General features: G+C 40.9%; 1 protein-coding gene across 1 annotated transcript in view; it reads left to right on the top strand.

The window, feature by feature from the left end:
- Positions 1–21,574, top strand: part of tsnare1 (T-SNARE Domain Containing 1) — a 151,012-nt gene that overhangs the window by 66,808 nt on the left and 62,630 nt on the right. Inside the window, exons 5-8 of the mRNA XM_079343521.1 lie at positions 5,898–5,988; positions 6,095–6,169; positions 6,344–6,400; positions 10,220–10,372. Coding sequence (XP_079199647.1) covers positions 5,898–5,988; positions 6,095–6,169; positions 6,344–6,400; positions 10,220–10,372 — 376 coding nt within the window. The remainder of the gene's footprint in view (positions 1–5,897; positions 5,989–6,094; positions 6,170–6,343; positions 6,401–10,219; positions 10,373–21,574) is intronic.

Below are 21,574 nucleotides of genomic sequence, written 5' to 3'. Positions count from 1 at the left end.
TAATTTAAATGTTCAGCATTATTCTGTCTGAAGAGTATTTACAGCTGCTCCCATATGCGGCTTATGAATAGTTTAAAGTGGAGAATTGATGATCCATTCATTTTTTTGCAGGTGACACTTAGAGCTGTGCAGATGATCTTGCAGTGAACAAACTTTGGAGTTCTTCATGTGATGCAGCATCTCTCCCACTCCCTGAGAAGTTGTTTCAAAGTTATTAAATGAGTAATCAGCTAAAACTCCAACTTCTTGAGGAACGTCCACTAATGCTGCTCGGTCTGACAGAAGGATTGAATAAGCAGATATGGCATGTGGCATACATCCCATGTAAAGAAGCAATGGTCCTCATTGCAGCAGCTATGGGTTTGAATCCAATTTCGGACCTTTTGCTGCATTTCATCCCTCACTCTCCTCTTAACATTTACTGTCTCTCTTCAGCTGTCCTATCTTATAAAGGCAAACAGGCCCAAATAAAAACTAAAAGAGGCAAGATACCAGTCCTTATTATGGGATGGCCATCTATAGCGCTGTGTGCCAATTGCAACTATATTTTCTATTCTTTGAAAAAAGGATTTGTAAACTATTTTCTTTGATTCCTCAGCAAATTTATCCAGAAACATATACCTATAATATTTTTGAATGGACTGACAGAGAAAGGAATTATATGTTTATTTACAAAAGTTCTATAGTATTCTGGTACATAATTTGTTTTCTGTACTTCTGTTGCTCTGTACAGAAGAGTGAAAAAACAACAGTCTGATGTTTGAGGCTTAAGGGAGTTAGTTAAATAATATCAGAAATGTTTCAAAACTTGAATGCTTAAAATCAATGGAAACATCAATGGTTTACCATGAAAAAGAAGACAGAATTGTTATTCTCTCGTACAAAGCGTTTTCATGTAAAATTTGTTAGCCACCTACCGGCCACCATACCAAATGATTATATGGTAATAATTTTAAACCCACACTAGTGGTACAGTTAAACAAATCCCATGAATACACTGATGGAGGATTGTGGGATGTTAACATCACTTTTGGATCATTGTGGACAAGGTGTCATCAAAAATGGCTGATGTATTAAAAATCTATATTCATGCTGAGTTTCACAAGTCTTCTTCATTGTCATCTGAGCAAGTGAGGAGTCAGCAGCGAGTGTGAAGAACTCCGGTTTGGTGGTTTTATTCTCATCAGAGCTCAGTATAAGCACTGCTCTATCCCTTAAAGCCCTGAAACTATGATTGCAGTCAGAGGACAGAACTCCCCACAACCACCTTGTCTCTCCAGACACTCTTCCCCCTCCATCCTTTACACCTCCCCCTGCAGCCAGCTGCTCTCAGACGCCACAGTTCTCCTTCACCAGGGCTGACCAGACCTCAAAGGAATACCAAACACCAAGCAGGCACCAGAAGCACACAGCAGAGGTGACTGATTGAAATTCACAGTGTGAGCAATTCCAATCTTTTGCATGCGGTTTCTGGCCGCCTGGCTCTACAGCTAGTTGTGGTGGGAGTGTGACGAGCACATGTATCACTGTGCAGCGATACTGCAGAGGTCTTCTGAGGGGTCCTCAGTAGTGGGCGAGCTATGATTGTTTGGTAACAGTGTAGTTGGTGGTGGGCGGGGCTTCCAGTGACTCACGGCTGATTTATCGGAGCTCATCAGCACTGAAGCAGAGCTCAGATGATATTTTTAGACTGCAAGTTTTCAAGGATTCCCTTCAACTCACAAATACTTATACCTGTCAAAAGAATCTTATCAACAGTAGGAAGTTGCGATTGAATATTTTACATGTACACATTTTAAACTAAATCTTTGATCTAAAGGCAATTTAATGTTATATCATCCATTTTGCACCCACCTACCTACCTGCCTGCCTGCCTGGCAGATGTACGGAGGCACACGCAGACTCATTGAGGAGTTTCCAAAAATCAGTCTTTTATTACAAAACGGGTTCAGTACACGAGCAAACAAATCCAGTGGTTCAAGCTATGGTTGATAACGAGGGACAGGCAACGGTAATACACAAGATCAGACAAGGAAAAACGGATAATCAGGAAAAACAAGACACATGTGCAGGTAATCAGGGGCGGGGACTTGAAACACAAGGTGAACACAGGAGGAAGCTGTGAAACACAGAGACAAGGGTAAGTAAAACAATAATAATGAATGTAAAATGACAAAGAAAAACACAAAACATAACCTGCTTTAAAATGTATACCCTGTAAAGTGTAGTGTTACCAACTTAAGCAGGATCAGAGGCGGTTAATGTTAGCCAGGTAGCTAGCGCTAACATTACTAAATCATTTAAATAACGCCCTGTGAGGGCCTGTTCACTGATCCTTTTAGGGGCCCAGCCATTTCTGCGGACAGGTTTGTCACTAACAAATGTTTCTCTGCATTTAATATGCTAATAAAGCTAAATATTATTTGTTTGTAATGTAATATGATGCAATGGAAAAGTGTGTAAATTTCTAGCTAGCAGTTAGTTGCTTTGAATTGGTTTATACTAAGTTGCAACCTCAGTTGAAAAATGAATCCAATGCTGAAGTACAAACAACTACAGCTCCTCCAGTTTCCACTTGAGGCCGGTTCTATGAGCCCATGAATTCTTGTAAACACCCATTTCAAATATGCATTCTGAGTAGTTCACTGTACAGGGGTGGAATTAATAATAACTCACAACATTTTGATTTTACTTTTAGGATAATAATTAGGTGCGTGGTTGATCAGGCTGATTAGTGGGTTTGCTTGAGCCGTTTCCCAGAAGGTTTCAAGCCCTGCTTCAACTCCAACCCTTTTTGGCTTCACAACTCAAGTCTGGATTCAACATTCTCATTAAGGTCATCTGTCAATGACTGTCCATGTTTTATACAGTATGATTTATACTAGCATTAGTCTTTATGTTTGTGGCTGCTAATAGGTTATTAAATGTGTATGTTAAAAGGAATCCTGAGGTCCCTTCAGTTTATGAATGTTCATTGGATTAGTTTCTTAAAAATCAGGATAAAAAATAATACTGATTGTCAACCACCTTGCATTTGTAGGTTGAGGTGTATCAGTAGAGGATTATGTCTGAGGCATCCATGTGGATGGAGGTGCCAGCAGGGAGTTAGCTGCTCAGTTTGAGGGTCGCTAATCCTGACGCTCTACAGGGCCAAAAATGTGCACACAGCATGGCCTGGAGAAGCAGTTGGGTGCCAAGCATGCAGGTTGTGACAAAAAGGTCTGACTGACTGTCAGATCTCTGAGAGAAAGAAACATGTCATTTGGATGAGCACTGCAGTGGACATGTATGTGAGTATAGGATAAAGGACACTTGATTAACTGCATGCTGTGCTTCTGTGTTTATTCCATCATTTCTAAGTTGATTGTTACTGCTTTTGCCCCTATTTGCTGAATAGAGATTGTTTTGGGGGTTTTTTCAGACCTTTTTTAAAGGCAGAAATTAATATGTGATAGAGCTGATTAGCTGATTGGCTGAGACAGCATTTCCAGCATGGAGACAAGCAGAGCCCCCTGCAGTAACAGATGGATAACGTCACTCAGGCTTCTTTCATTATATTGTACAGTTCATGATTAGAATTCAGGTACTTTCTGCCACTAAAGGCTCACCAACGAGGAGCAAGAGGTAAACAACGTTTTTTCTCTTTTTTACCCAAATGTCTTCACTTCTTCTTCTAAAAGAAAAAAACCCAACCGGAGGTCTTCGGAAAGGGGACTTTGAAACCAATGGGTGAGGCAGCTCCATCGTATACCGTTAATACTTTCTAAAACAGTTTAAAAGCTTAACTTATTCCACAAAGTCAGAGTTATGGTATGCCAGCTTCCCCTCTCACATTTTAATGAGTCACTGATTCACAAGGGGTTCTGTCCTTGTTGAGGGCAGCTGTATAAATGAAGCCACCTGTTACAGAATGTCTGATGCATTAAAAGGTGCTGCTCAACTGAAACTTTCCATATGTTTAACAGTAATTTGCACATTTGCTGCATTTTCTCCAGATCCTTAATGCAGAGTGCCAGGCGTACAGTCTGTCTCTGCGGTGTCATTTTTTTGGGTGGTTAACATGATGGAGCATTAGCTGGCTGAGATTTCAAAATAATCCTTCACGTCTGTTGTGCTGCAGCTAAACGATGACGCATCAGGCTGAGGTTTAGCGCTTGTTAATTTTTCTGTTGTATGCGTTTCTGTAAGTGAGCGTGTTTGTGTACATGTGTTCCCAAATGATGATCGAGGCTGGTGTGTCTGTCAGCAGTTTTCTTATGTGCAGTTAATTAACATATTTGGCAAATCAATAATTCAGCATGAACAGTTTATACTCTAAGACAAGAAAGCCAAGTAAAAGAGAACAACTTCTTTTTAGTAGTCCACGATTTGGCATAATCTATTTATGTTATCACACGGAATGATCTCAAGCATTTACAGATTTACTGTCATCTCACAGCAGCTTTGAACAACAGGCTATGCAAAGCCTTGATTAGATTAGAAGTGTAAAACCTCTTCACATTGAAGACACTGTGTCTGTGTGTTGTGACTTTGGCTGAGGAAACTGGCTGCCGTCCAATTTAATTATTTCCTTACAGTAAAACTTTATTTCTTGTAGCAAAATTAACTTCCACCCGGCCTGCTTCCCTGACTCTTCAACTGTCTTTAACCCTGCTCTGCACTGATATGACGGTTGGTGTTTTTTCTGCTGTATTTTCTTCACTGTGACTTTTTTTCAACAACAAGACAGAATTACTGTGACCTGCTCCTTCCATCCCCGGTGCAATGTGGTCTGTGTGCTCCTCCTGCCAGCAGCTACATGTAGAACAATATTTGAGAACGGTATGCAGGAGCAGCAGCATGGGTGTGTTTGTGTAGCTATCTCTGTGTGGCAGGCCGCTGTGGTGACAAATCTGGAGGATGGGAGCTGGCCTTTTGGGCAAAGCATGCTGCTGTAGGGGGGAGATTGGAAGGCCAGGGTGACCTTATGGTGTAGATATGTAATAACTGCCTTAACCTGGACTTCCACGAAATGTGCTGCAGAGTTATGGAAATGTTTGCACCTTCAACCTTTCACCTCAGTGAAGATTCCCTGGGGGGAAAAAGGAAGCAGAGAAGATATGACAGTGTCACAGTGTTAACCAGCTGCTAATACCCAGTCCCTCTGTTTTAGTCAAATGTAATCCCAAGGAAGAGAACGCACACAGATATTAAATAGACCAAGAGTGTGACAAACAGGACACAGGTGAGACTGGTGATGATGGAAGGGAATCCAGACAAAGGGAGGAAGTAAGGCAGGCAACACTGGGGAGAAGAACTAAACAAAGAGAAACAGAAATACTACAAAATAAACTAGGGAGTGCACACAGAGGGAAAAGAAACGTGAGGATACAAATGAGATAACAAATAAGGAAGCACTATACATATAGTAGACAAGGGAAGATTACGAAATAAAATGAATTCTAAGCACTGAAATTAAGAACAGATCATGACATTTCAATCCTTATGATTTGTTGTCCTATTTGTTGAGCTCGGGTTGTACAGCTGTTCGGGTTATAATGCATTCTCCATTACTTAAAATCAGCCAAACATCTCATTGTAGATGCCGGCAAATTTTAATTCAGAGTTCTTTTGAGTTAGGGTATTATGTGTAAATATTAACAATAAGATAATACAAATTGCTTCAGTGTATCAGCTCAACACTTGTAAGAATATATTTTGTTATTGGCAAATCTCTTTGAATTTGAGGTGTTTTCATAATTCAGTAAATGCTCTCTCTCTCTCTTTCTCTCTCTCTCTCTCTCTCTCTCTCTCTCTTTCTCTCTCTCTCTCTTTCTCTCTCTCTCTCTCTCTCTCTCTCTCTCTCTTTCTCTCTCTCTCTCTCTCCGTCTGTCTGACTTCCCATCTTCTCTCCCCAGACACTCCATGCAACAGCAAACCAACAAAGTCATCACCAGTACAAGCCAGCTCATCAAGCAGCTCTCTGATATAATCAGTGGCTCTTCACGGGTATTTAATGCTCCCCTTCCTCCCTCATTCACCGGCATTCTCTTGAATAAACAGTGGATTAAGCAACATTTGAGCTAATTAAAGCTTATCTTGATTTGTTGCACAGCAAGACCGTCTGCGCCTGACCAGACTAAAGACTGAACTCTCCGAGTCTGTGCAGCGCTATGGAGATCTGCAGAAGGTATCTACATTCATTTTATCTCCATTGTTTTATTCATATGGCAATTTAATCTTTGAAAGAAGCTGGGAAATATCTGAATGCATATGAATACAAAATGAAAAAAAGTAGTCTGACCTCTTTAATAAGGAATACAAAGACTCTTCTTGACCCTCTCTTCATTTGCTCCTCTTTCAGAAAATTGCAGAGCGCTCGAGGGCCCTGCTCCCTCCAGCACAGAAAGACAAGAGGAAGGTGAGCTGATATGGAGGATGAGAAGCCGTCCTTTGTTTCACTGTCATTCATAAAAGAGCAGGGTGATGAGATGGCATTTTCTCTGCTCGATTGCTCTCTCACAAGGGCTCCTTTGAAGCTCTGTCGAGTGTCTTCCCATCTCTTATTTTCCAGTGGAATCCATCCATCATGTATAACTCATATATGCACTGCTGAATTGACATTTAAAAAAAAAAAAATCTGAATCTAAAGGGGTTACAGTCAAGAGTTTGTTTTCACAGTGAAGCCGCGTGAAAGCTGAAAAGACGGGCTGGTATCTCAAATTGGGTTTGAAAAATGAACGTCAATCCCAACTCGACTAATTTTTGATTGCTTAAACGAGATAATATCATTTCAAATGTATTGATCTTGTTTTGAACCAGAGTTAATATCCTGCAACAAAATCTTGTCAAAGTAATATTTACAGAACAAAACCATGAAAGTCCATGATGTCCTTAAAAGGAGTGGATGCACAGATTCTATGAAAAGTCAGGCAGAGCGGCTCTCTGTGAGTGTGAAGTGATAGTCCATCTAAAATCTTCCAGAACCTATTGTTCACCCCCAACAGTAAGGTACTGTATATAACTAGTCACAACCATGGAGAGTAAATATTGATGGTCGAAGCCTTACTCAAATTGCCATTAACGGGTTAATGCTAAATACTCTATAAATACCAATACAACATTTAGAGACAATAGATTTTTTTGGCACATGGCTTGCTTTAATTTTCATAGCTCCAGTTAAAACATCGGACGGCAAATAACACACCTTCAATTTAAAGCATATATAGCATATTGTAAACCAGCATAATGAATTGAATAGAAAACTGTTTACAGCTACTTCAAATAAACCTCTTACAAAGGGGAGAGTCAGATATATCACAGTTTTATGTCCCTCTGAAGGCATATTATTGGGACTCTTAAACTGACTGTGTTGGAGGCAAAGGGCTATGAGGGCGGAGGCGGGATGGAACATTATATAACCCTGACTACCCTCAATGCATAGATGCAGGTGGACTTAGCAGTGATTCCATTCTAGTCAAATCTAGTCATTGGCAGTAGGAACAGAATGTCTGTTTTCCGCATTAGATGGAGTGGGATCTTTTATCACTTTGTTCATAGCTATGGATGCGAGGTGTTGTGATGTTTAGAGCGCCATACATATGCATTTAGACACTTTGGATATCAATGCAAATGCTATTGACCGCTTTCCACCCACATCCTTAAATTCACATCAATAGACTCAACTGGAATCGACAGCAACAAACTTGAGGAACTTGTGCAACAGGGTGCCAGAATGATTGTCTTGAAAGTTTTCCTGTAAGTGTGATGTTCTAACGTATTCCAGAGAGAACATATGTGGAGGAGTGAGCACGATGTTGCAGAGTTTGCTGAGGAGGGGTGAGTCAGATCATGGCTAGTACGCAGAGCGCTGTGACTCACTTTAAGTTGGTCTCTGTGCTCTGACCCACACTGGGCCTTTCTACCAGGAATTAGCTGTGCAATCAGCCACACAAAGTTGGAACATATTAGCAATGCAAAAAAGGCAACCAGGCATTCCTCTGACTATGTTTCCTTCCTTTGCTGTGCATCTGTTCACTGGTTCTGCGTGTGCATCTGCACATTGTGCATGGATTTGATGGATTCATAGCCTCTGTCTGAACCACCAACTTCAACCTTCCCCACTAAGCTAACAGTCTCTTTTAAATATTAGTGACAGGGTGGACCAAAGTGGACTGTCCACTTAATTAAAAAAAGTTATTTTTCATTTATTGAATAACATCAATTTGGTTTGATCTTTCTGTTGTTTCAAAAATAAGCATAGAAGTGAAATACAATGATAAATGTCGCTCTCGTTGGGTATACAGCTAACCTTAAAGGGATTTGAGAAAAGGAACTTGTTGAACAACACTGATTACCTTCATGGAAGAAAAATGGCTTTTAGAAATATTGATCTGTTGACCTGGAGGTTTTAGAGATTTATGAGGCTTGTTTGAAAATAAAACTCTAACTCTGGAAGTAAGGGAAATCAAGTTTACTATATTTCTTAAAGAATGAATTTATCACAAACCTTTATAAATATCTACTTAAAAAGGCAGAATCTGTCAACTGGGAACCACAGTTTGGTGTAATGGTTGGTATAGTGCATTTTGGTTATTTAAAAAGTATTGACTATATTAAACATTGACCAGGCTTTGGATGCATACATGCAGTAATTGCTAAATATCGTACTGTTGCCAAACATTTTATTTCCAGACTGATCGGGTTTTTTCTGTTAGTCAGGGACTTTATTGCATCCCGCATTAAATCAATAACAAGTTTGATATCCTCAAGATTAAGCCTTTATCTCTTCATAATTCACAGTCTTCCATTGTCAGAATATTTCATCTTCCTGCAGCCATGTTCGAAATCTTTGTGAATAGGTCTTAGTGAGTTAGGATTCCTCTCGAGGACTTTTAAGTTCTCCTAGACTTAGGAGCTACTTTTAAGCCTGTTACAACCCGGCTCTCAGCTGCAACAAGAACATGTGAAATAGAACACGATTTCTACTCAGAATGCAATCCAGTTTATTAACATCACAGCCAAACTCGTGCCACACAGCCCGCCGCCACGTTCCCACGGTCCCTTTGTGTGGTCCTCAGAGAGAGAGAGAGAGAGAGAGAGAGAGAGAGAGAGAGAGATTACAATCCCGCCTCCTGGAACCTGCAACAGAATACAACCAGCAGCACAGGAACACCAATCGGTGTGGAGGGGTCGTCACAAGCCTTAAATGCTTTTTGAATTGCTCTTTATGAAAACATGAGGAGTCCTACATTTTAGACTGCCCTCCCCATTTATTTTTTGGAGTTTCTCTTAAATTCACCTGTTAGTAGAAACGTTTGGCCCTTAGATCCTTTTTAAATACCGCCTCGGATCTGATAAGATAATAGAGTCTATCACATAGATGGAACAGTAATATAGTTGATTGTTCCCTCATCTAGGTTAAGAAAAATAATATTCTTGGACACTATAAAGGGTTTGGTAAAAGCTGACTTTGATTGTCATAAGTCCTTTTGAATATAGCCAAATTTAGGCTTTATTCTTTGCTATTAAGATCCATTTTTAATCACATCTAAACTTTAGACATTAACTGCAATATTACTACTATCACTGTACCACTATTGTTTCTCCACATATCACTACAGGGACTGCTACAGTACTGCCTTTACTTTCAGTGCTGCCTTTACTTTCATTACTGTCGCTCCAAAATCTGCTCCTGCTGTTATTTTTGTGTTGCTCCTACTCATTAAAGTTGTTGCACATAAGGCTGCTGGGCTGTTTAGGTCTTTCGCACACAGAGTGGTTGCGGCAACCACCTTGGAGTTTTTAGTGTTTAGTGTACCACCGAGAGAGAGAGAGAGAGAGAGAGAGAGAGAGAGAGAGAGAGAGAGAATTTCTATCAGCCTCTTCCCCTGTGTTCGCGATGGGTGAACTTTCTTCCAGGACATGATGAAGAGATTGATTTATCAATGACAACTGATACAACTCTTTTTCTGGGTCAATAAAACAATGTTTGTTTATCAAAGTCAGCTAAACTTAGACGTATGTGTGTCTTATGTCTTAAGCACATCATACATTTCATGCTTCAAAGTTGCTGCAGTTATTTGATGATGAGATGGCGGCGGGTGGACAGCATCAGTCCACTCTGTATAATAGAGGGAACTCGAATCCACTACACTGTCAGAAAGTACCTTCATTGTAGAATTTATCTCATCTAACCTTAACTATTGTTTTTTTTGTGTGTGTGTGTTTGCTCCTGCAGAGTCCTCAGACCCCGCTCACTGAGCACATTGACGGTCCACTGTTTGAAGACACACTAAGCTCAGAGGGAGGTGTGGAGGCTTTCCTGTCTGAGATCAGTGAGGAGGATGTGGAGGTGCTCCGTCAAAGGGAGGAGGCCCTGCTGCAGATTGAGGTAAATCTGACTTATTTTAAAACACTTCAAAAAAACTGACGGTAACACCTTTACAACTCTGATATGATTGTGGAGCTAACAAGTTGCTTCACGGGAGCAGCTGAAGATTGGAAGCCCTGCTTGTAACTGCGCGAAGCACAAAAACAAAATATACATGCAGACCTCTGTCAAAGACTCAACAGTAATGTTGCCACGGTTGGTATAGATTGTGCTTGACTCAGGTCAAAAAATCCATGAATGTGTTTGGAGACTCATTTCATACAAAAGCAGCCATCTTTTTATTCCATTTGTTTTTCATCAATATTCTCAGCAGTTGTGACCGGTCAATAGAGGGCGCTGAAGTGTTGTCTGGAAGTCGTTTAATGCTAACCGCTTGACCACTGGAATTACTCATAAATTGGCATCTGAGATTGATCGAACATTGCCTCCACCTGTCACCTCATGGAGAGTGATGCACCTGCTGCCACGGATTCTCTCGATGCCTATGGGTCCAAAGCGTTGGTTGAAAACTGCACCTAAATGTTGTGTTCACACTGGAGCCAAAGAGAGGTTGCCAAGCACCTTTTTAAAACATTTGCTATATTTTTGAGGGGGGGGGGTTATCTCTCTCTCTCTACAGAAATCAGCTCAAGCTAAGCTCTACCACCGGCCTCGTCAGGAGTAATAGTAAGTGTAGTGCTGATAAGGTCCAACAGGGGCCCCCAGGTGGTATGGAAGGCTGTCAGAGATCCGGACCGTGAAAACCTCAACTTCTCCAACCGTAAGCATTGCAAAACATCACGAACCCATCTACTATGGGACGGAGGTGAGACAAGTTTCCAATTAAGAAGAATTGCGCGCCTAGCTAACAGGGTAGAAAAGGCGAGAACCCGACGAGCAGACCCAGGCACACCCCCCCATCAGTGGTAGACCGAATAAAGCCGTCAGAGGGTTCGGTCTCAGAGCCATACCAAGGGCTTGGTTGAGAGTGCCAAAAAAATCAGACCAAAACTTGGTGATTCTCGGGCAAGCCCAAAACATATGCAGATGATCAGCCGGGGATCTCTTACAACGGTTACAAGCATCACTATGATTGGGATAGATTCTAGCCAGCCTAGCATTGGGAAGGTGCACCTTATGCAAGATCGTGCGTTGTAGCAGGCCATGTCTAGCGCAGACAGATGACGAGTGAACCAGTTTTAAAATGTCCCTCCACTGCTCATCAGAAAGAGAAGTCCCCAAATCACTCTCCCAAGACTCCTTAACACACGTAGTATCAGACAGAGCTAGATCACCGATCATAGTGTAAATGGCGGAAATCAATTGCTTTTGATCCAATTTAAGGGATAGGAACTGATCAATTCCAGCCGATTGGGAAAATGAAGGAACATTTTCTGAATAAAGTGCCTCGCCTGAAGGCAATGAGAGTTCGGCAACTTAAATTTCAACGACAGCGAGGCAAAGGAGAGGAACATGGCTACTTTTTGATAAACAAAGACAAGCAGTCATATAAATATGAACTCCTTTTGTATGAATTAGAAAGTGATTTAGACATCAATTTAATGGCTGATGTCCTGTCCCTGCATCGATCATCCACGTCTGCATCACGATGCATTGATTAAACAATTATTAGGTTCATTTTTCCTGGTTTGAAAATTGTTTGTTAAAGCTCGAGCTGGGCCACTTAAATACATAACTAAACCTTTCCTGCAACTATAAACAATATGATAAGATATTACTTTATTACCCTAAGGGGGAGATTCGGGCGTTGCAGCAGCAATACAGAAATCAAAAACCAAACAGAATAGTAACATATGTACAATTTTGAAAAAATAGAAGTCGAACATATATACAGAAGAATATACATACAATGACAGTTTATTTCTGCTGTATTAAGATATCTTCAGCAGGAACTAATCAGCTTCTAGTGCAAAGAGAGAGTCAATCAGCCACAAAGTATTGCAAGTTGCTTCAACACTTGTTGGTTTCTGTTTTTTAATTAATATTTTTTTATAAGAGACCTCTGACCCCTATACTCCTCTGCACTGCTCTTAAGTAAAAGTCAAATTCCACATGCAGAGATGGAGTGGTTTGGCTACCTTTCTCCAAAAATAACATCCCTTTTTTTGCTGTTAATAATCAAATTTTCTGTGCTGCATTTACATAAAATGTTGTCCCTCTGCAGATACATTTTCCACATGCATGCCCCAGCAGCCAAAAAGATTGCCACTTGTGGATCTCTTTCCCCACTCATGTATTCCCAGCCAGCAAACAAAATCCTATCCACCAAACTTGTGATAATAAGCCTGTTTGCCAATAATCTCTCAGGGCTAAATTTACTTAGCTGATTGCAACTTGTTTTCAATATTTCAGTGTGCATAAATAAGTCCGTCCTTTAGTCTTGTATACACAACAACAAACAATAACCCTGGCCATTTACCTTTAAATCAACCAAGTATGTGAGGTGGAGAACACCTGCATTTAAAACACTTTAAATGGGAAAAGAGAGAAAAAAACCCAACTTATTTGGCTTCCCAAAAATTGGCTCCCAGGAGACAAACACACGCCAAGCAAGTAACTAGAAACTCAGTCAGACTCACACTTTGGAAAGCTTATTAGTATTTTGTCACAGTACCCCCATGCTGCTGCAGGATATTGAATGCTACCCAATTACTAAGGTGCTTATATGGACTTGTTTGTTCCTTTACCTAGGTAAGTGTGTGTGGAATCATAATGCTCCCACACTTAACATTTCAAACCCAAACCAAATGCACCGTCGTTCTTCTAACAAGTGTCAAGTACTTTCTTGTTACTTTGTTTCACTTCACTTAATGTTGGCAGCTGTTTTAGATTTTCTCTTGGACTTATGCTGGGCTTGAACCAGACGACATTTTAATTGGTTTCAAAGTCGATGACAAATGACCAAAGTTTAAATAAAATCCTGAACGTTTTGGTGGAGTTGGAGCGCCTTGATGATCTTGACCGTTTGGTGTAAGCTGGTCATGAAACTGAATCCAAACTTTTTTTTATGATCACGTTCAACATTTTTAATGTCTTTAGTCTTGTCTCATGCAAATTGTGTTGTTCAATGATGTGACCATTGTCAACAGCTAATAGGAGCGGTCTCGCCAGCACCGAACAGGAAGCTGCAGCCTAAGCATGGTAGGATTATGATTTAGATCTTCTTCAATAAAATTTAGCTGGGAACACAAGCAAGAGCCGAAGCACTCTGCCAGGGACTTTATTCACGAAATACGGTAACTGTTCTGGTCAGGACATCATTTTGTGAAACTTCTGGTCTCAGGCAAAAAACAAAATGGAGCCATGTTGGATGCATTGCAAGTGCTGCATGTTGGTACTCAGTGCCCTGCAATTCTCTGTGCCTCGAAATGTTTGCGGTTGTTCCAGAGCAAATTATGCTCACGTGCTCGAGCATGACTTTTAAACTGAGTCATTCAGGTCTCTTTTAGACCAAAAAAAACCCAGCACATTCAATGAAGTAACCATTTTGCTGGCACAACACTTATGGAATTCATCATGATGTGTGGAGTTGAACATGTGGCTGTGGTTGTGCAAGATCTCATTATTGCTTTATTAAAGGACATAATGTAAAACATCATCATCCGTCTCAGACGCATGTGGCAGAATGAGAGCAGATAGAAGTCTGACACATGGTGACACAACCTGCTCTTAAAGATGACAATCCTCTATATACAGTATTTGGCAGTCCAGCTTTGCACTGCAGTTATCCATCCAGCGGTCTGAAGACTAATGATAATGTTTGAGCAGCACTTTGCAGCCTAATGAAGATGTATCTCCTCGCCCAGTTGGAGCTGTCTGAACTTCATCAACACTTCAAATCAGCTAATCCCACTGCAGGAGCCATGCTGAATGAAGGGAAAGGGAGGAAGAGCATCAATCTCTTCCTGCAGAGTGACACAGTGAAAGAGCCGCCGAGCGGATGACAGCTTCATTTTAGTGCAACCGTCGAGACGAGCCAGGCAGAGGATTGGTGTTCAGATAGGGCCGTCTGGCCGGCACTTTAGTCATAGCATCATGGATGAGTGTCATAGTCAGCGCTCAGGCAGGTGCTGAGGGGCTTGACGTTGCTCCCTTTGGGAGAGTGATAGTATCTGACAATGTGCTTTCTCACCTCCATACCACCCTCCTGGCTCAATCTCTTCATAGCACTATGTCAGCAGTGTTTATGTGTGTCCCAAAACACTCACATTTCTCCACTGCGCTCCTCCCAAAGGACCAAGACAGTGTAGATCCTGTCATCGTTATCAGCCCTGCTCCCTCCAGCTTCACAGTGGTGTCCATGGAGGTTAATTTAGCCTTCCTCAGAGACTGGACATGAACGATTTGTACTCGACAAAACACTTCCTGGCCACAGCTAGTGTGACAAGTCATGATGTAAAGAATCTTCATCTCTTCAGGGTTTTCAGAATTTATACATCCTTAGTATGTGTTGTTGCAAGTACGACAATTATATTAATTATATGATTTACAGTCAATAATTTAATATTAATTCATGAGGAAACATCAGATGTATTTGAATGTTTTAGAATACAAACGAATTGTGATGAATGAATTTTGTGTTCACTGTCTGCTTGAAGGATTCCAGTTTTATTTTCCATCACATTGTAATCTGCATCTGGAAAGCATCTGAGTATATTATCAGAACACTGACAACTGGTGTGGCATTACAACACTGATTTCATATTTCCTCTGCTGTAAATAAAATAATCTGCTATAGAGAGGTTTTGTCACACCAACCAGTTGATATCATAACCACACATTATAAGGCTAATTATATTATGGCTGACCAGATATTAACAGGTCAAACCTGAAACGAAGTTTGTTGCAATCTTTAAATGGTGCCCTTTTCTCATGTTGTAGTCAAGACCCCACTAACTAAGACCATGAGAGATACCTAAGACCAGAGTGCTCCGAGACCAAGACCAAACCGTGACATTTAGGGATTCAGACCGAGTCAAAATCAAGACTATAAATATCTCAGAGAAGTCCTCGACTTGTCTGCAGAGGGCGTGTCACTCATCGACACTGTAACACTGATGGTTGTGTTCATAACCGGGGGATGCAATTGAAACTACAAATGGATTAAAGTTGTTTTTTTTGGAGAAAGAGGCATTTCCTTCTTTTCACAGTACTGATGTAGAAAATAGCTGATCAGTGTTGGTCTTGACCGGTCTTGATTTAAAACCCAGAGTCGGCCCAGTCTGAAACTGAGTATAAAGGCTCTTGATTCTGAGACGAGACATAGACCTTTAAAAAGTGGTCTCGAGACCAAGGCTGATTTTTATTCCTACAACACCGTTTTGTACATGACGAGACATAGAAGGCAGAATATAACTTTCCAGCCTGCAACTATTCCAGTTCCCGTTGGACTGCCACCGCCCAGCTGCACGTCATATGCTTTGGCACCAGAGATCATTTCATCAAAAATGAATTCATAAAAAAAAAGCTCAGGGCGTAACAGAGGACAGCTTTCAAGGGGAATCTGAATACAACACCTGGCCCGGCAGAAAAAAGGAGGCAAAAAAAAAAAAAGGCCCACAACAAAGCGTGTCTGTCCTACCAATGTATCCTCGGGACAATCTATCCACAGTTTACCCTTGAGGAGAGACAGTGGGGAGGGAAGAATCGTTCTAGCAGATAAACATTCAAACTTTTTAAACCCTCGGCAGAAAAGGTGGTTTATTAGCAGAAGCATTTGTTATTAACCCTGGCAATCAAATCTGCATCGATTTCCCTCTCTTTTCACACTGAAGCTTATAACATGGTGGCAGATCACGTCCCGCTTGCTGGCTCCTCCGAGATAATGAGGAACATCAGCCTTGTGTGAAATCTAAACGCTGATATTCCACTTAAACCTGATTATCCACTAAAGCTGACGAAGACAGGCGTCAGGTTCCTACTCACTGACACTGTTCAATCACGTTATTGTGTGGACCACTGTAAGGACAAAAACACTGCAGGTGAATTAAAGCATTTTTAATATGAACTGGAATGACTGTAGCTGAAGCCATGCACAATATTAGGATATGCAGCTAATGAGCCCTGACACTTTGCTGAAATTGAATTGAAGTTAAGGTAAAAGTATTGATGTAAAAGCCTGTTTAATAAAAGATAACTCGGTTACTGTTTTTAATTGAAGAACATTATTACCTTTATTTCATGTGCAATGCAATGCAAAAAAAAAAAGTCAGAGGGCTGAGGTTTGATTACATTTTAATTAAAATGTTATACGGTGAATGATGAAAGCTAAGAAAGCCATTTTTGTCTCCTTTTTTCCCCTCTCCTCTGCCTGATGGATTGCCACTGTTAAACGCAGCAATTCATTCTCATATAACACAGTAAAACTTTGAGCAAAGTGCAAAACCTCAGGCAAAACACAACATCTAAGAAGGTTTGGCAAACAGTCTACAACCATGTGACGTGTGTGTGTAGAATCTTTTAAAGAACATTTGTCATTTCCCTTATACGTTTCTGCATGAGAGACGACTCTGAGGACTGTTCAGTTGGAGTTTGACATCTGTAAGCCAATATCTTTCAGTGCTTAGTGCACGCACTCCATGTATGCAAAATATAATGAGCAATCTCCTCCAAGCGGGAGGCGCGGTGTCGAATCTGACCTGTGGCTGCTTTGGATTCAGTAAATGGACTTGAGCTCGTATAGCGCTTTTCTCGTCTTACTACTCAAAGCACTTTGACACCGCAGGTCACACCTCCACATTCACACACCGATGGCAGAGGCTGCTATGTAACTCCATTAGAAGAAAGTAATCCCATTTATAAACAAACGCAAACCGCTGACAAAGCAGAGAGAGCATTTCGGGGTTGAGTGTCTTGCCCAATGACACATCAGAGATGAAACCGCAGGAGCTGGGGATCAAACCCCCAACCCTCCAGTTAAGAGACGGCCGACTCTCACTCTGAGGAATTGTTACGATGATCAGATCAGCTGACCTTTATGCCCAGCACAAACTGGTTCATCGTAAAAAGGGTCACTGTTGCGTTCTTCCTTGTTATTCTCAAACCAGAGTAGAGAAAGCAGGTTGAGCCTCAGCAGACTGTAACCTCTGTCCCTCTCCCCTCACTGCCCTTCAGGCCCTGCTGCTCCGTATTCAGAGGTGTTAGGTCCTTGGGCTACTGCCAGAGAGGAAACATGATTTTACATTTATAAACCTTTTATGCAGTAAGGGTAAAAAAAAAGAGAGGGAGAGATGTCTCCTGCGGTCGGTGTGGGAAAATGTCATCTCCCCCCCCCCATTTCTCACCAGTAAGCGTGCAAGTAAATCTGCTAAGCAGTTTTTCTGCTGTGGTTGTGACACTGTCCTGTTGCCCGATGCCTTTGGGCTCTGGTGGAAGATGTGGGGAGAATTTCATATCAGCATTAAGCACACTTATCAAAGAGAGTGTGAGTGGTGTGTGGGGAGGTGAAACAACTAAGCACGAGAGGGAACAACAGCTACACTCATTGCAGACACAAGAAGACACGATGAATGTTTTTGAGCTAGATATATTTATTTGTGCTTTTCCCATGCCACACTGATTAATCTTACGTTTACATGGATATGTGTTTAATGTATGTTACATGATTACAATGGAACTAGTACAACATATTGACACAAATGGAAAACAACCCTTATTTTGAAAAGAAAAATAAAAATAAAATGTAGCTACGTAATTTGTCCTTAATTTTCTGAAAGCAAAGTGGTGAGTGTTTATAGACAGATCATTTAGAGAAAGCTTTATCTTTTAGTGATGCTTAGATCGAAATAAATATACTTAACGGGAATAATGAAACAATGACATTTCAATATAACCTCACAACACGGAACTGCCAATGTAAGTTAGCTTCAGGCTACTGTTCTGTCAGAATGATGAAAAGTCTTCATAGTCACCAGATCAAAGCCCAGTTAAATATCTCGGGTTGACCTCGGACTGGTGCATTGGAGTTTGTGTTTGTGTGTGGGACTCGAAAACAAGTTTAGTCAGAAACTCCAAAAAAGTGTGTGTGCACTAATAAGGGCTGTCTATTTTTAATCTAAATTCAAACATTCTAATTCAGAGTATAAAGTCTATCACAGTCAAGCCGTCTGACATAGTTTGAAATTTGATCCAGCCGAGGGCGCTCTAACCGTAACTTGACCATTGCGTCCACTCTTGACCTCAGTAAATGAAGACAGTAATACTGTGGTGAAAGTGACAGGGGCACGACTCCACAGATGCAGACTTCCCTGAGAGACTTCTCTCTCTGCCCACAGAGAGGTGGAATGACAAAGGGTCACTGAAAACTCACAACACTCCGAGATGGCTCGCAAATACACATATGTACTTGTGTCAATCTGTATTCTTGTCAGCAGGTAATATTGCAAATGACAAGAGAGCTGCACTCGAACCTGATCAAGTTAATAGACTTGTGTTTCTGGGATAAAATATTGAAAAATAAGTTGTTATGAAAATGATTTGTGTCTGTGCAGCAATGGGAGGAGGGTTTTAAATGTGCTCGAAAATGACCTTGACAAGTCATTCAAAGTTGTTTTCATGGACATTGACAGCCCGAGTACTTTTATGACCTCCAAAACATGCAAACTCCTGCCTCTTGTTGGATCATGGAATTAAGTGTTGCAGCTCTCATCTGCTCCAGTGATAGACTCTCGCCTCATTTTGTATGTGGCTCTGGACTAAGTACCTGCCAAATTAATACATGTTTTTATACAAGGAGGGTCCTCCCATGATTTCTAAATGGAATGGTCTTAAGTGTCTTCACTGAAGACCCCTCTTATGGAAAAAAAAGCTGTTCAGTGTGTCAGATCACCCAGAACCAATTCCCAACCACTTGTATTTTTCAGTTTTGAAAACATAGTCAAGGTGACAGGCACAGCAAAGCTCGTGGAGCAGACAAGTGCTGCAACACTCGTCCCTTCCTGTGTCCAGTCAAGGCAACATCACATCTTTACTTTGTAGTTTGCAATTTTTTAACAAAAAATCAAAGCCAAAATATTCTTCTTTGTTGTATTTTGCTTGTTTCGCTTAGACTGTTTGCTGAAGTGCCCCCATGATTTCTGCCCTTAAGAACATTTGTTTTACGGTATACGATAAGACATGTAGAAATGCGTATGAAATAAAAGAGTATCGGACATGGAGCATAATTGAGCCTAAATACAACTTGAAGCTGCATTTTCATCCTCACTCCCTTTTCGATTAAGAACTTATTTTCCCATGATGTGTGTCCCTGTGGGTGTGGGCTTGTGGGTGCCACTGTTATGTGTGGTTGGTCTCCACAGTCATGTGACAGAGGCATGCGAAAACAATCTGTCTCATTACAATATTGAGAGAAAATGGCAGAAAACTCCGAAAAGAAGAGCATTAATTTATGCTTTTTTTAATTAACTCATTTGGCAATACTCAAATACTCAAAGTAAGCTTTACCAAATGAGTAGAATTCAGTACTGTAGTACCAATACTGCAGTATGGATATGCCCATACCTACTCGGTTGAATCTGAACTGATGCTAAATCATTTCTGGCTTTCATGTAGCCAAAGTTTGCACCCGTCTAGTTCAGTATAAAATGATGATGTTTAAATTAATTTAGATCAAAGTAGACAACTGTAATATAAAAAGTATGCAGAACATTAGCAGACCAAATAGAGTTCAGAGGTCTGCCCATGTCCCCGTGGACAGAGAGATTATCCAGCACCTGCAGTAAAGAAGGTTAATTAAGTTTGTGTACTTCAATTGAAACAAGTTAAAAAGTCATGTTTTGAAGATCCTCTTTCAATTAAAAAGCAAAGCCAGCCACTCTCTTTCTTCTCTCCGAAGCAGAGGAATACCACGCAGAAGCTGCAGGTTGGCTGAGGTAATGTTTATAATGCAATATGTTGAAGGGACTTTGCAACACGGACAGCATGTAATGCCATGAAATCATGGTTTACATCACGGGTGCTTCCTGTGTGGCGGGATGTTGGAGGAGATCGAGAGGTCTGTCTACTCATGACATAGCCCTTACTTTGGTTCATAAGAAGGCAGAGGTTCATTCTGACTGCGTGTTGTGAGGACGCCTCTCTTATTTTAAACACAACTGTGTGCTCACTTGAATCTTCTATCTCTTCTCTGATGTGCTGTCTGGCTGATAAAATGTATGGATATTTTTAATGAAAATATTTTGTTCAGTTAATCTGAGGCTCCAAATGGATCTATATTCAGGGAGCACAAAGGTACGCTGAGCTCTTCAGTACATTGTAAAGAAATGGTTACCACTTGCAAGCTAGCATTTTGCCGAACAGAAGGGGCTTGAAAGGACAAGTGTTGACAGCGAATAATAACTTGTGTTCCTTTGTAGAGTAGTTATGTCATCGAACACTAAAATCACAATCAGCATGAGTCATTGCATTTGTTGGGTAAACATAGCTACACTTGATGAACTACAATCTATTGTTAAGGAACACAAAGCTGCACATTGTTCCACTGTTCATACATGTTCGCACGTCATCGTCATCGTCAAGGACTTCATTACACCCTTTATCTCATTCACAGCTCCAGGTAGAGATAAACATCAGAATTTAAGGTATCATTTCACACACAGACTGTATAAAACATGGACGTAATCTCAGTTACAGTATGTCACTCATTGGTTTGTAAAGTGCACAAACATATGGGTGCCCAATGATGGTTGTTGCTAACCTAACTTTCAGATGACCTTACGCCAGGCAAAGAGCTGGAGTTCAGACGGGACTTAATACTCCTGACAAACAGCTACACCACGCTTTTCCATCCGTCGGGTCAGCCATGCCCCTAATTATGTATACACACACATATTCACCCCTGTACAGTTTGTGCTGATAAAGATGTGAGCTCTTCAGACCCAAGATCTTGTTTTGTACCAGGCTTTAACAGTTTATCTCTGCTGTAAAAATGTGCATTTTTTAATGTGTGTAGGTGTGTGTGTGTGTCTGACTTCTGTAGCCGGTCCCAAGTGGACACTTGATGAATTGCACTTTTGTACAGTCCCGCTTGGTTTCATTGTACAACACCGAGGTTGCTGCTTAATATTTGCCCTATTAGGGACAAGTGCCGTAAAGTAGCCTTGGCTAAAACACTGTGATTCATACATCAGATGACTGTTCAAATTTATCTGTTATTTTGTATCTGTCAAATAAGCCTTTAAATAAAAAAAAATAACAACATAGCTA

Source organism: Symphodus melops (assembly GCF_947650265.1).
Source record: "Symphodus melops genome assembly, chromosome: 5".
Classification (NCBI taxonomy): Eukaryota; Metazoa; Chordata; class Actinopteri; order Labriformes; family Labridae; genus Symphodus; species Symphodus melops.
The sequence above is the reverse complement of the archived record's forward strand: the minus strand, read 5'-3'. Positions and strand labels throughout refer to the sequence as shown.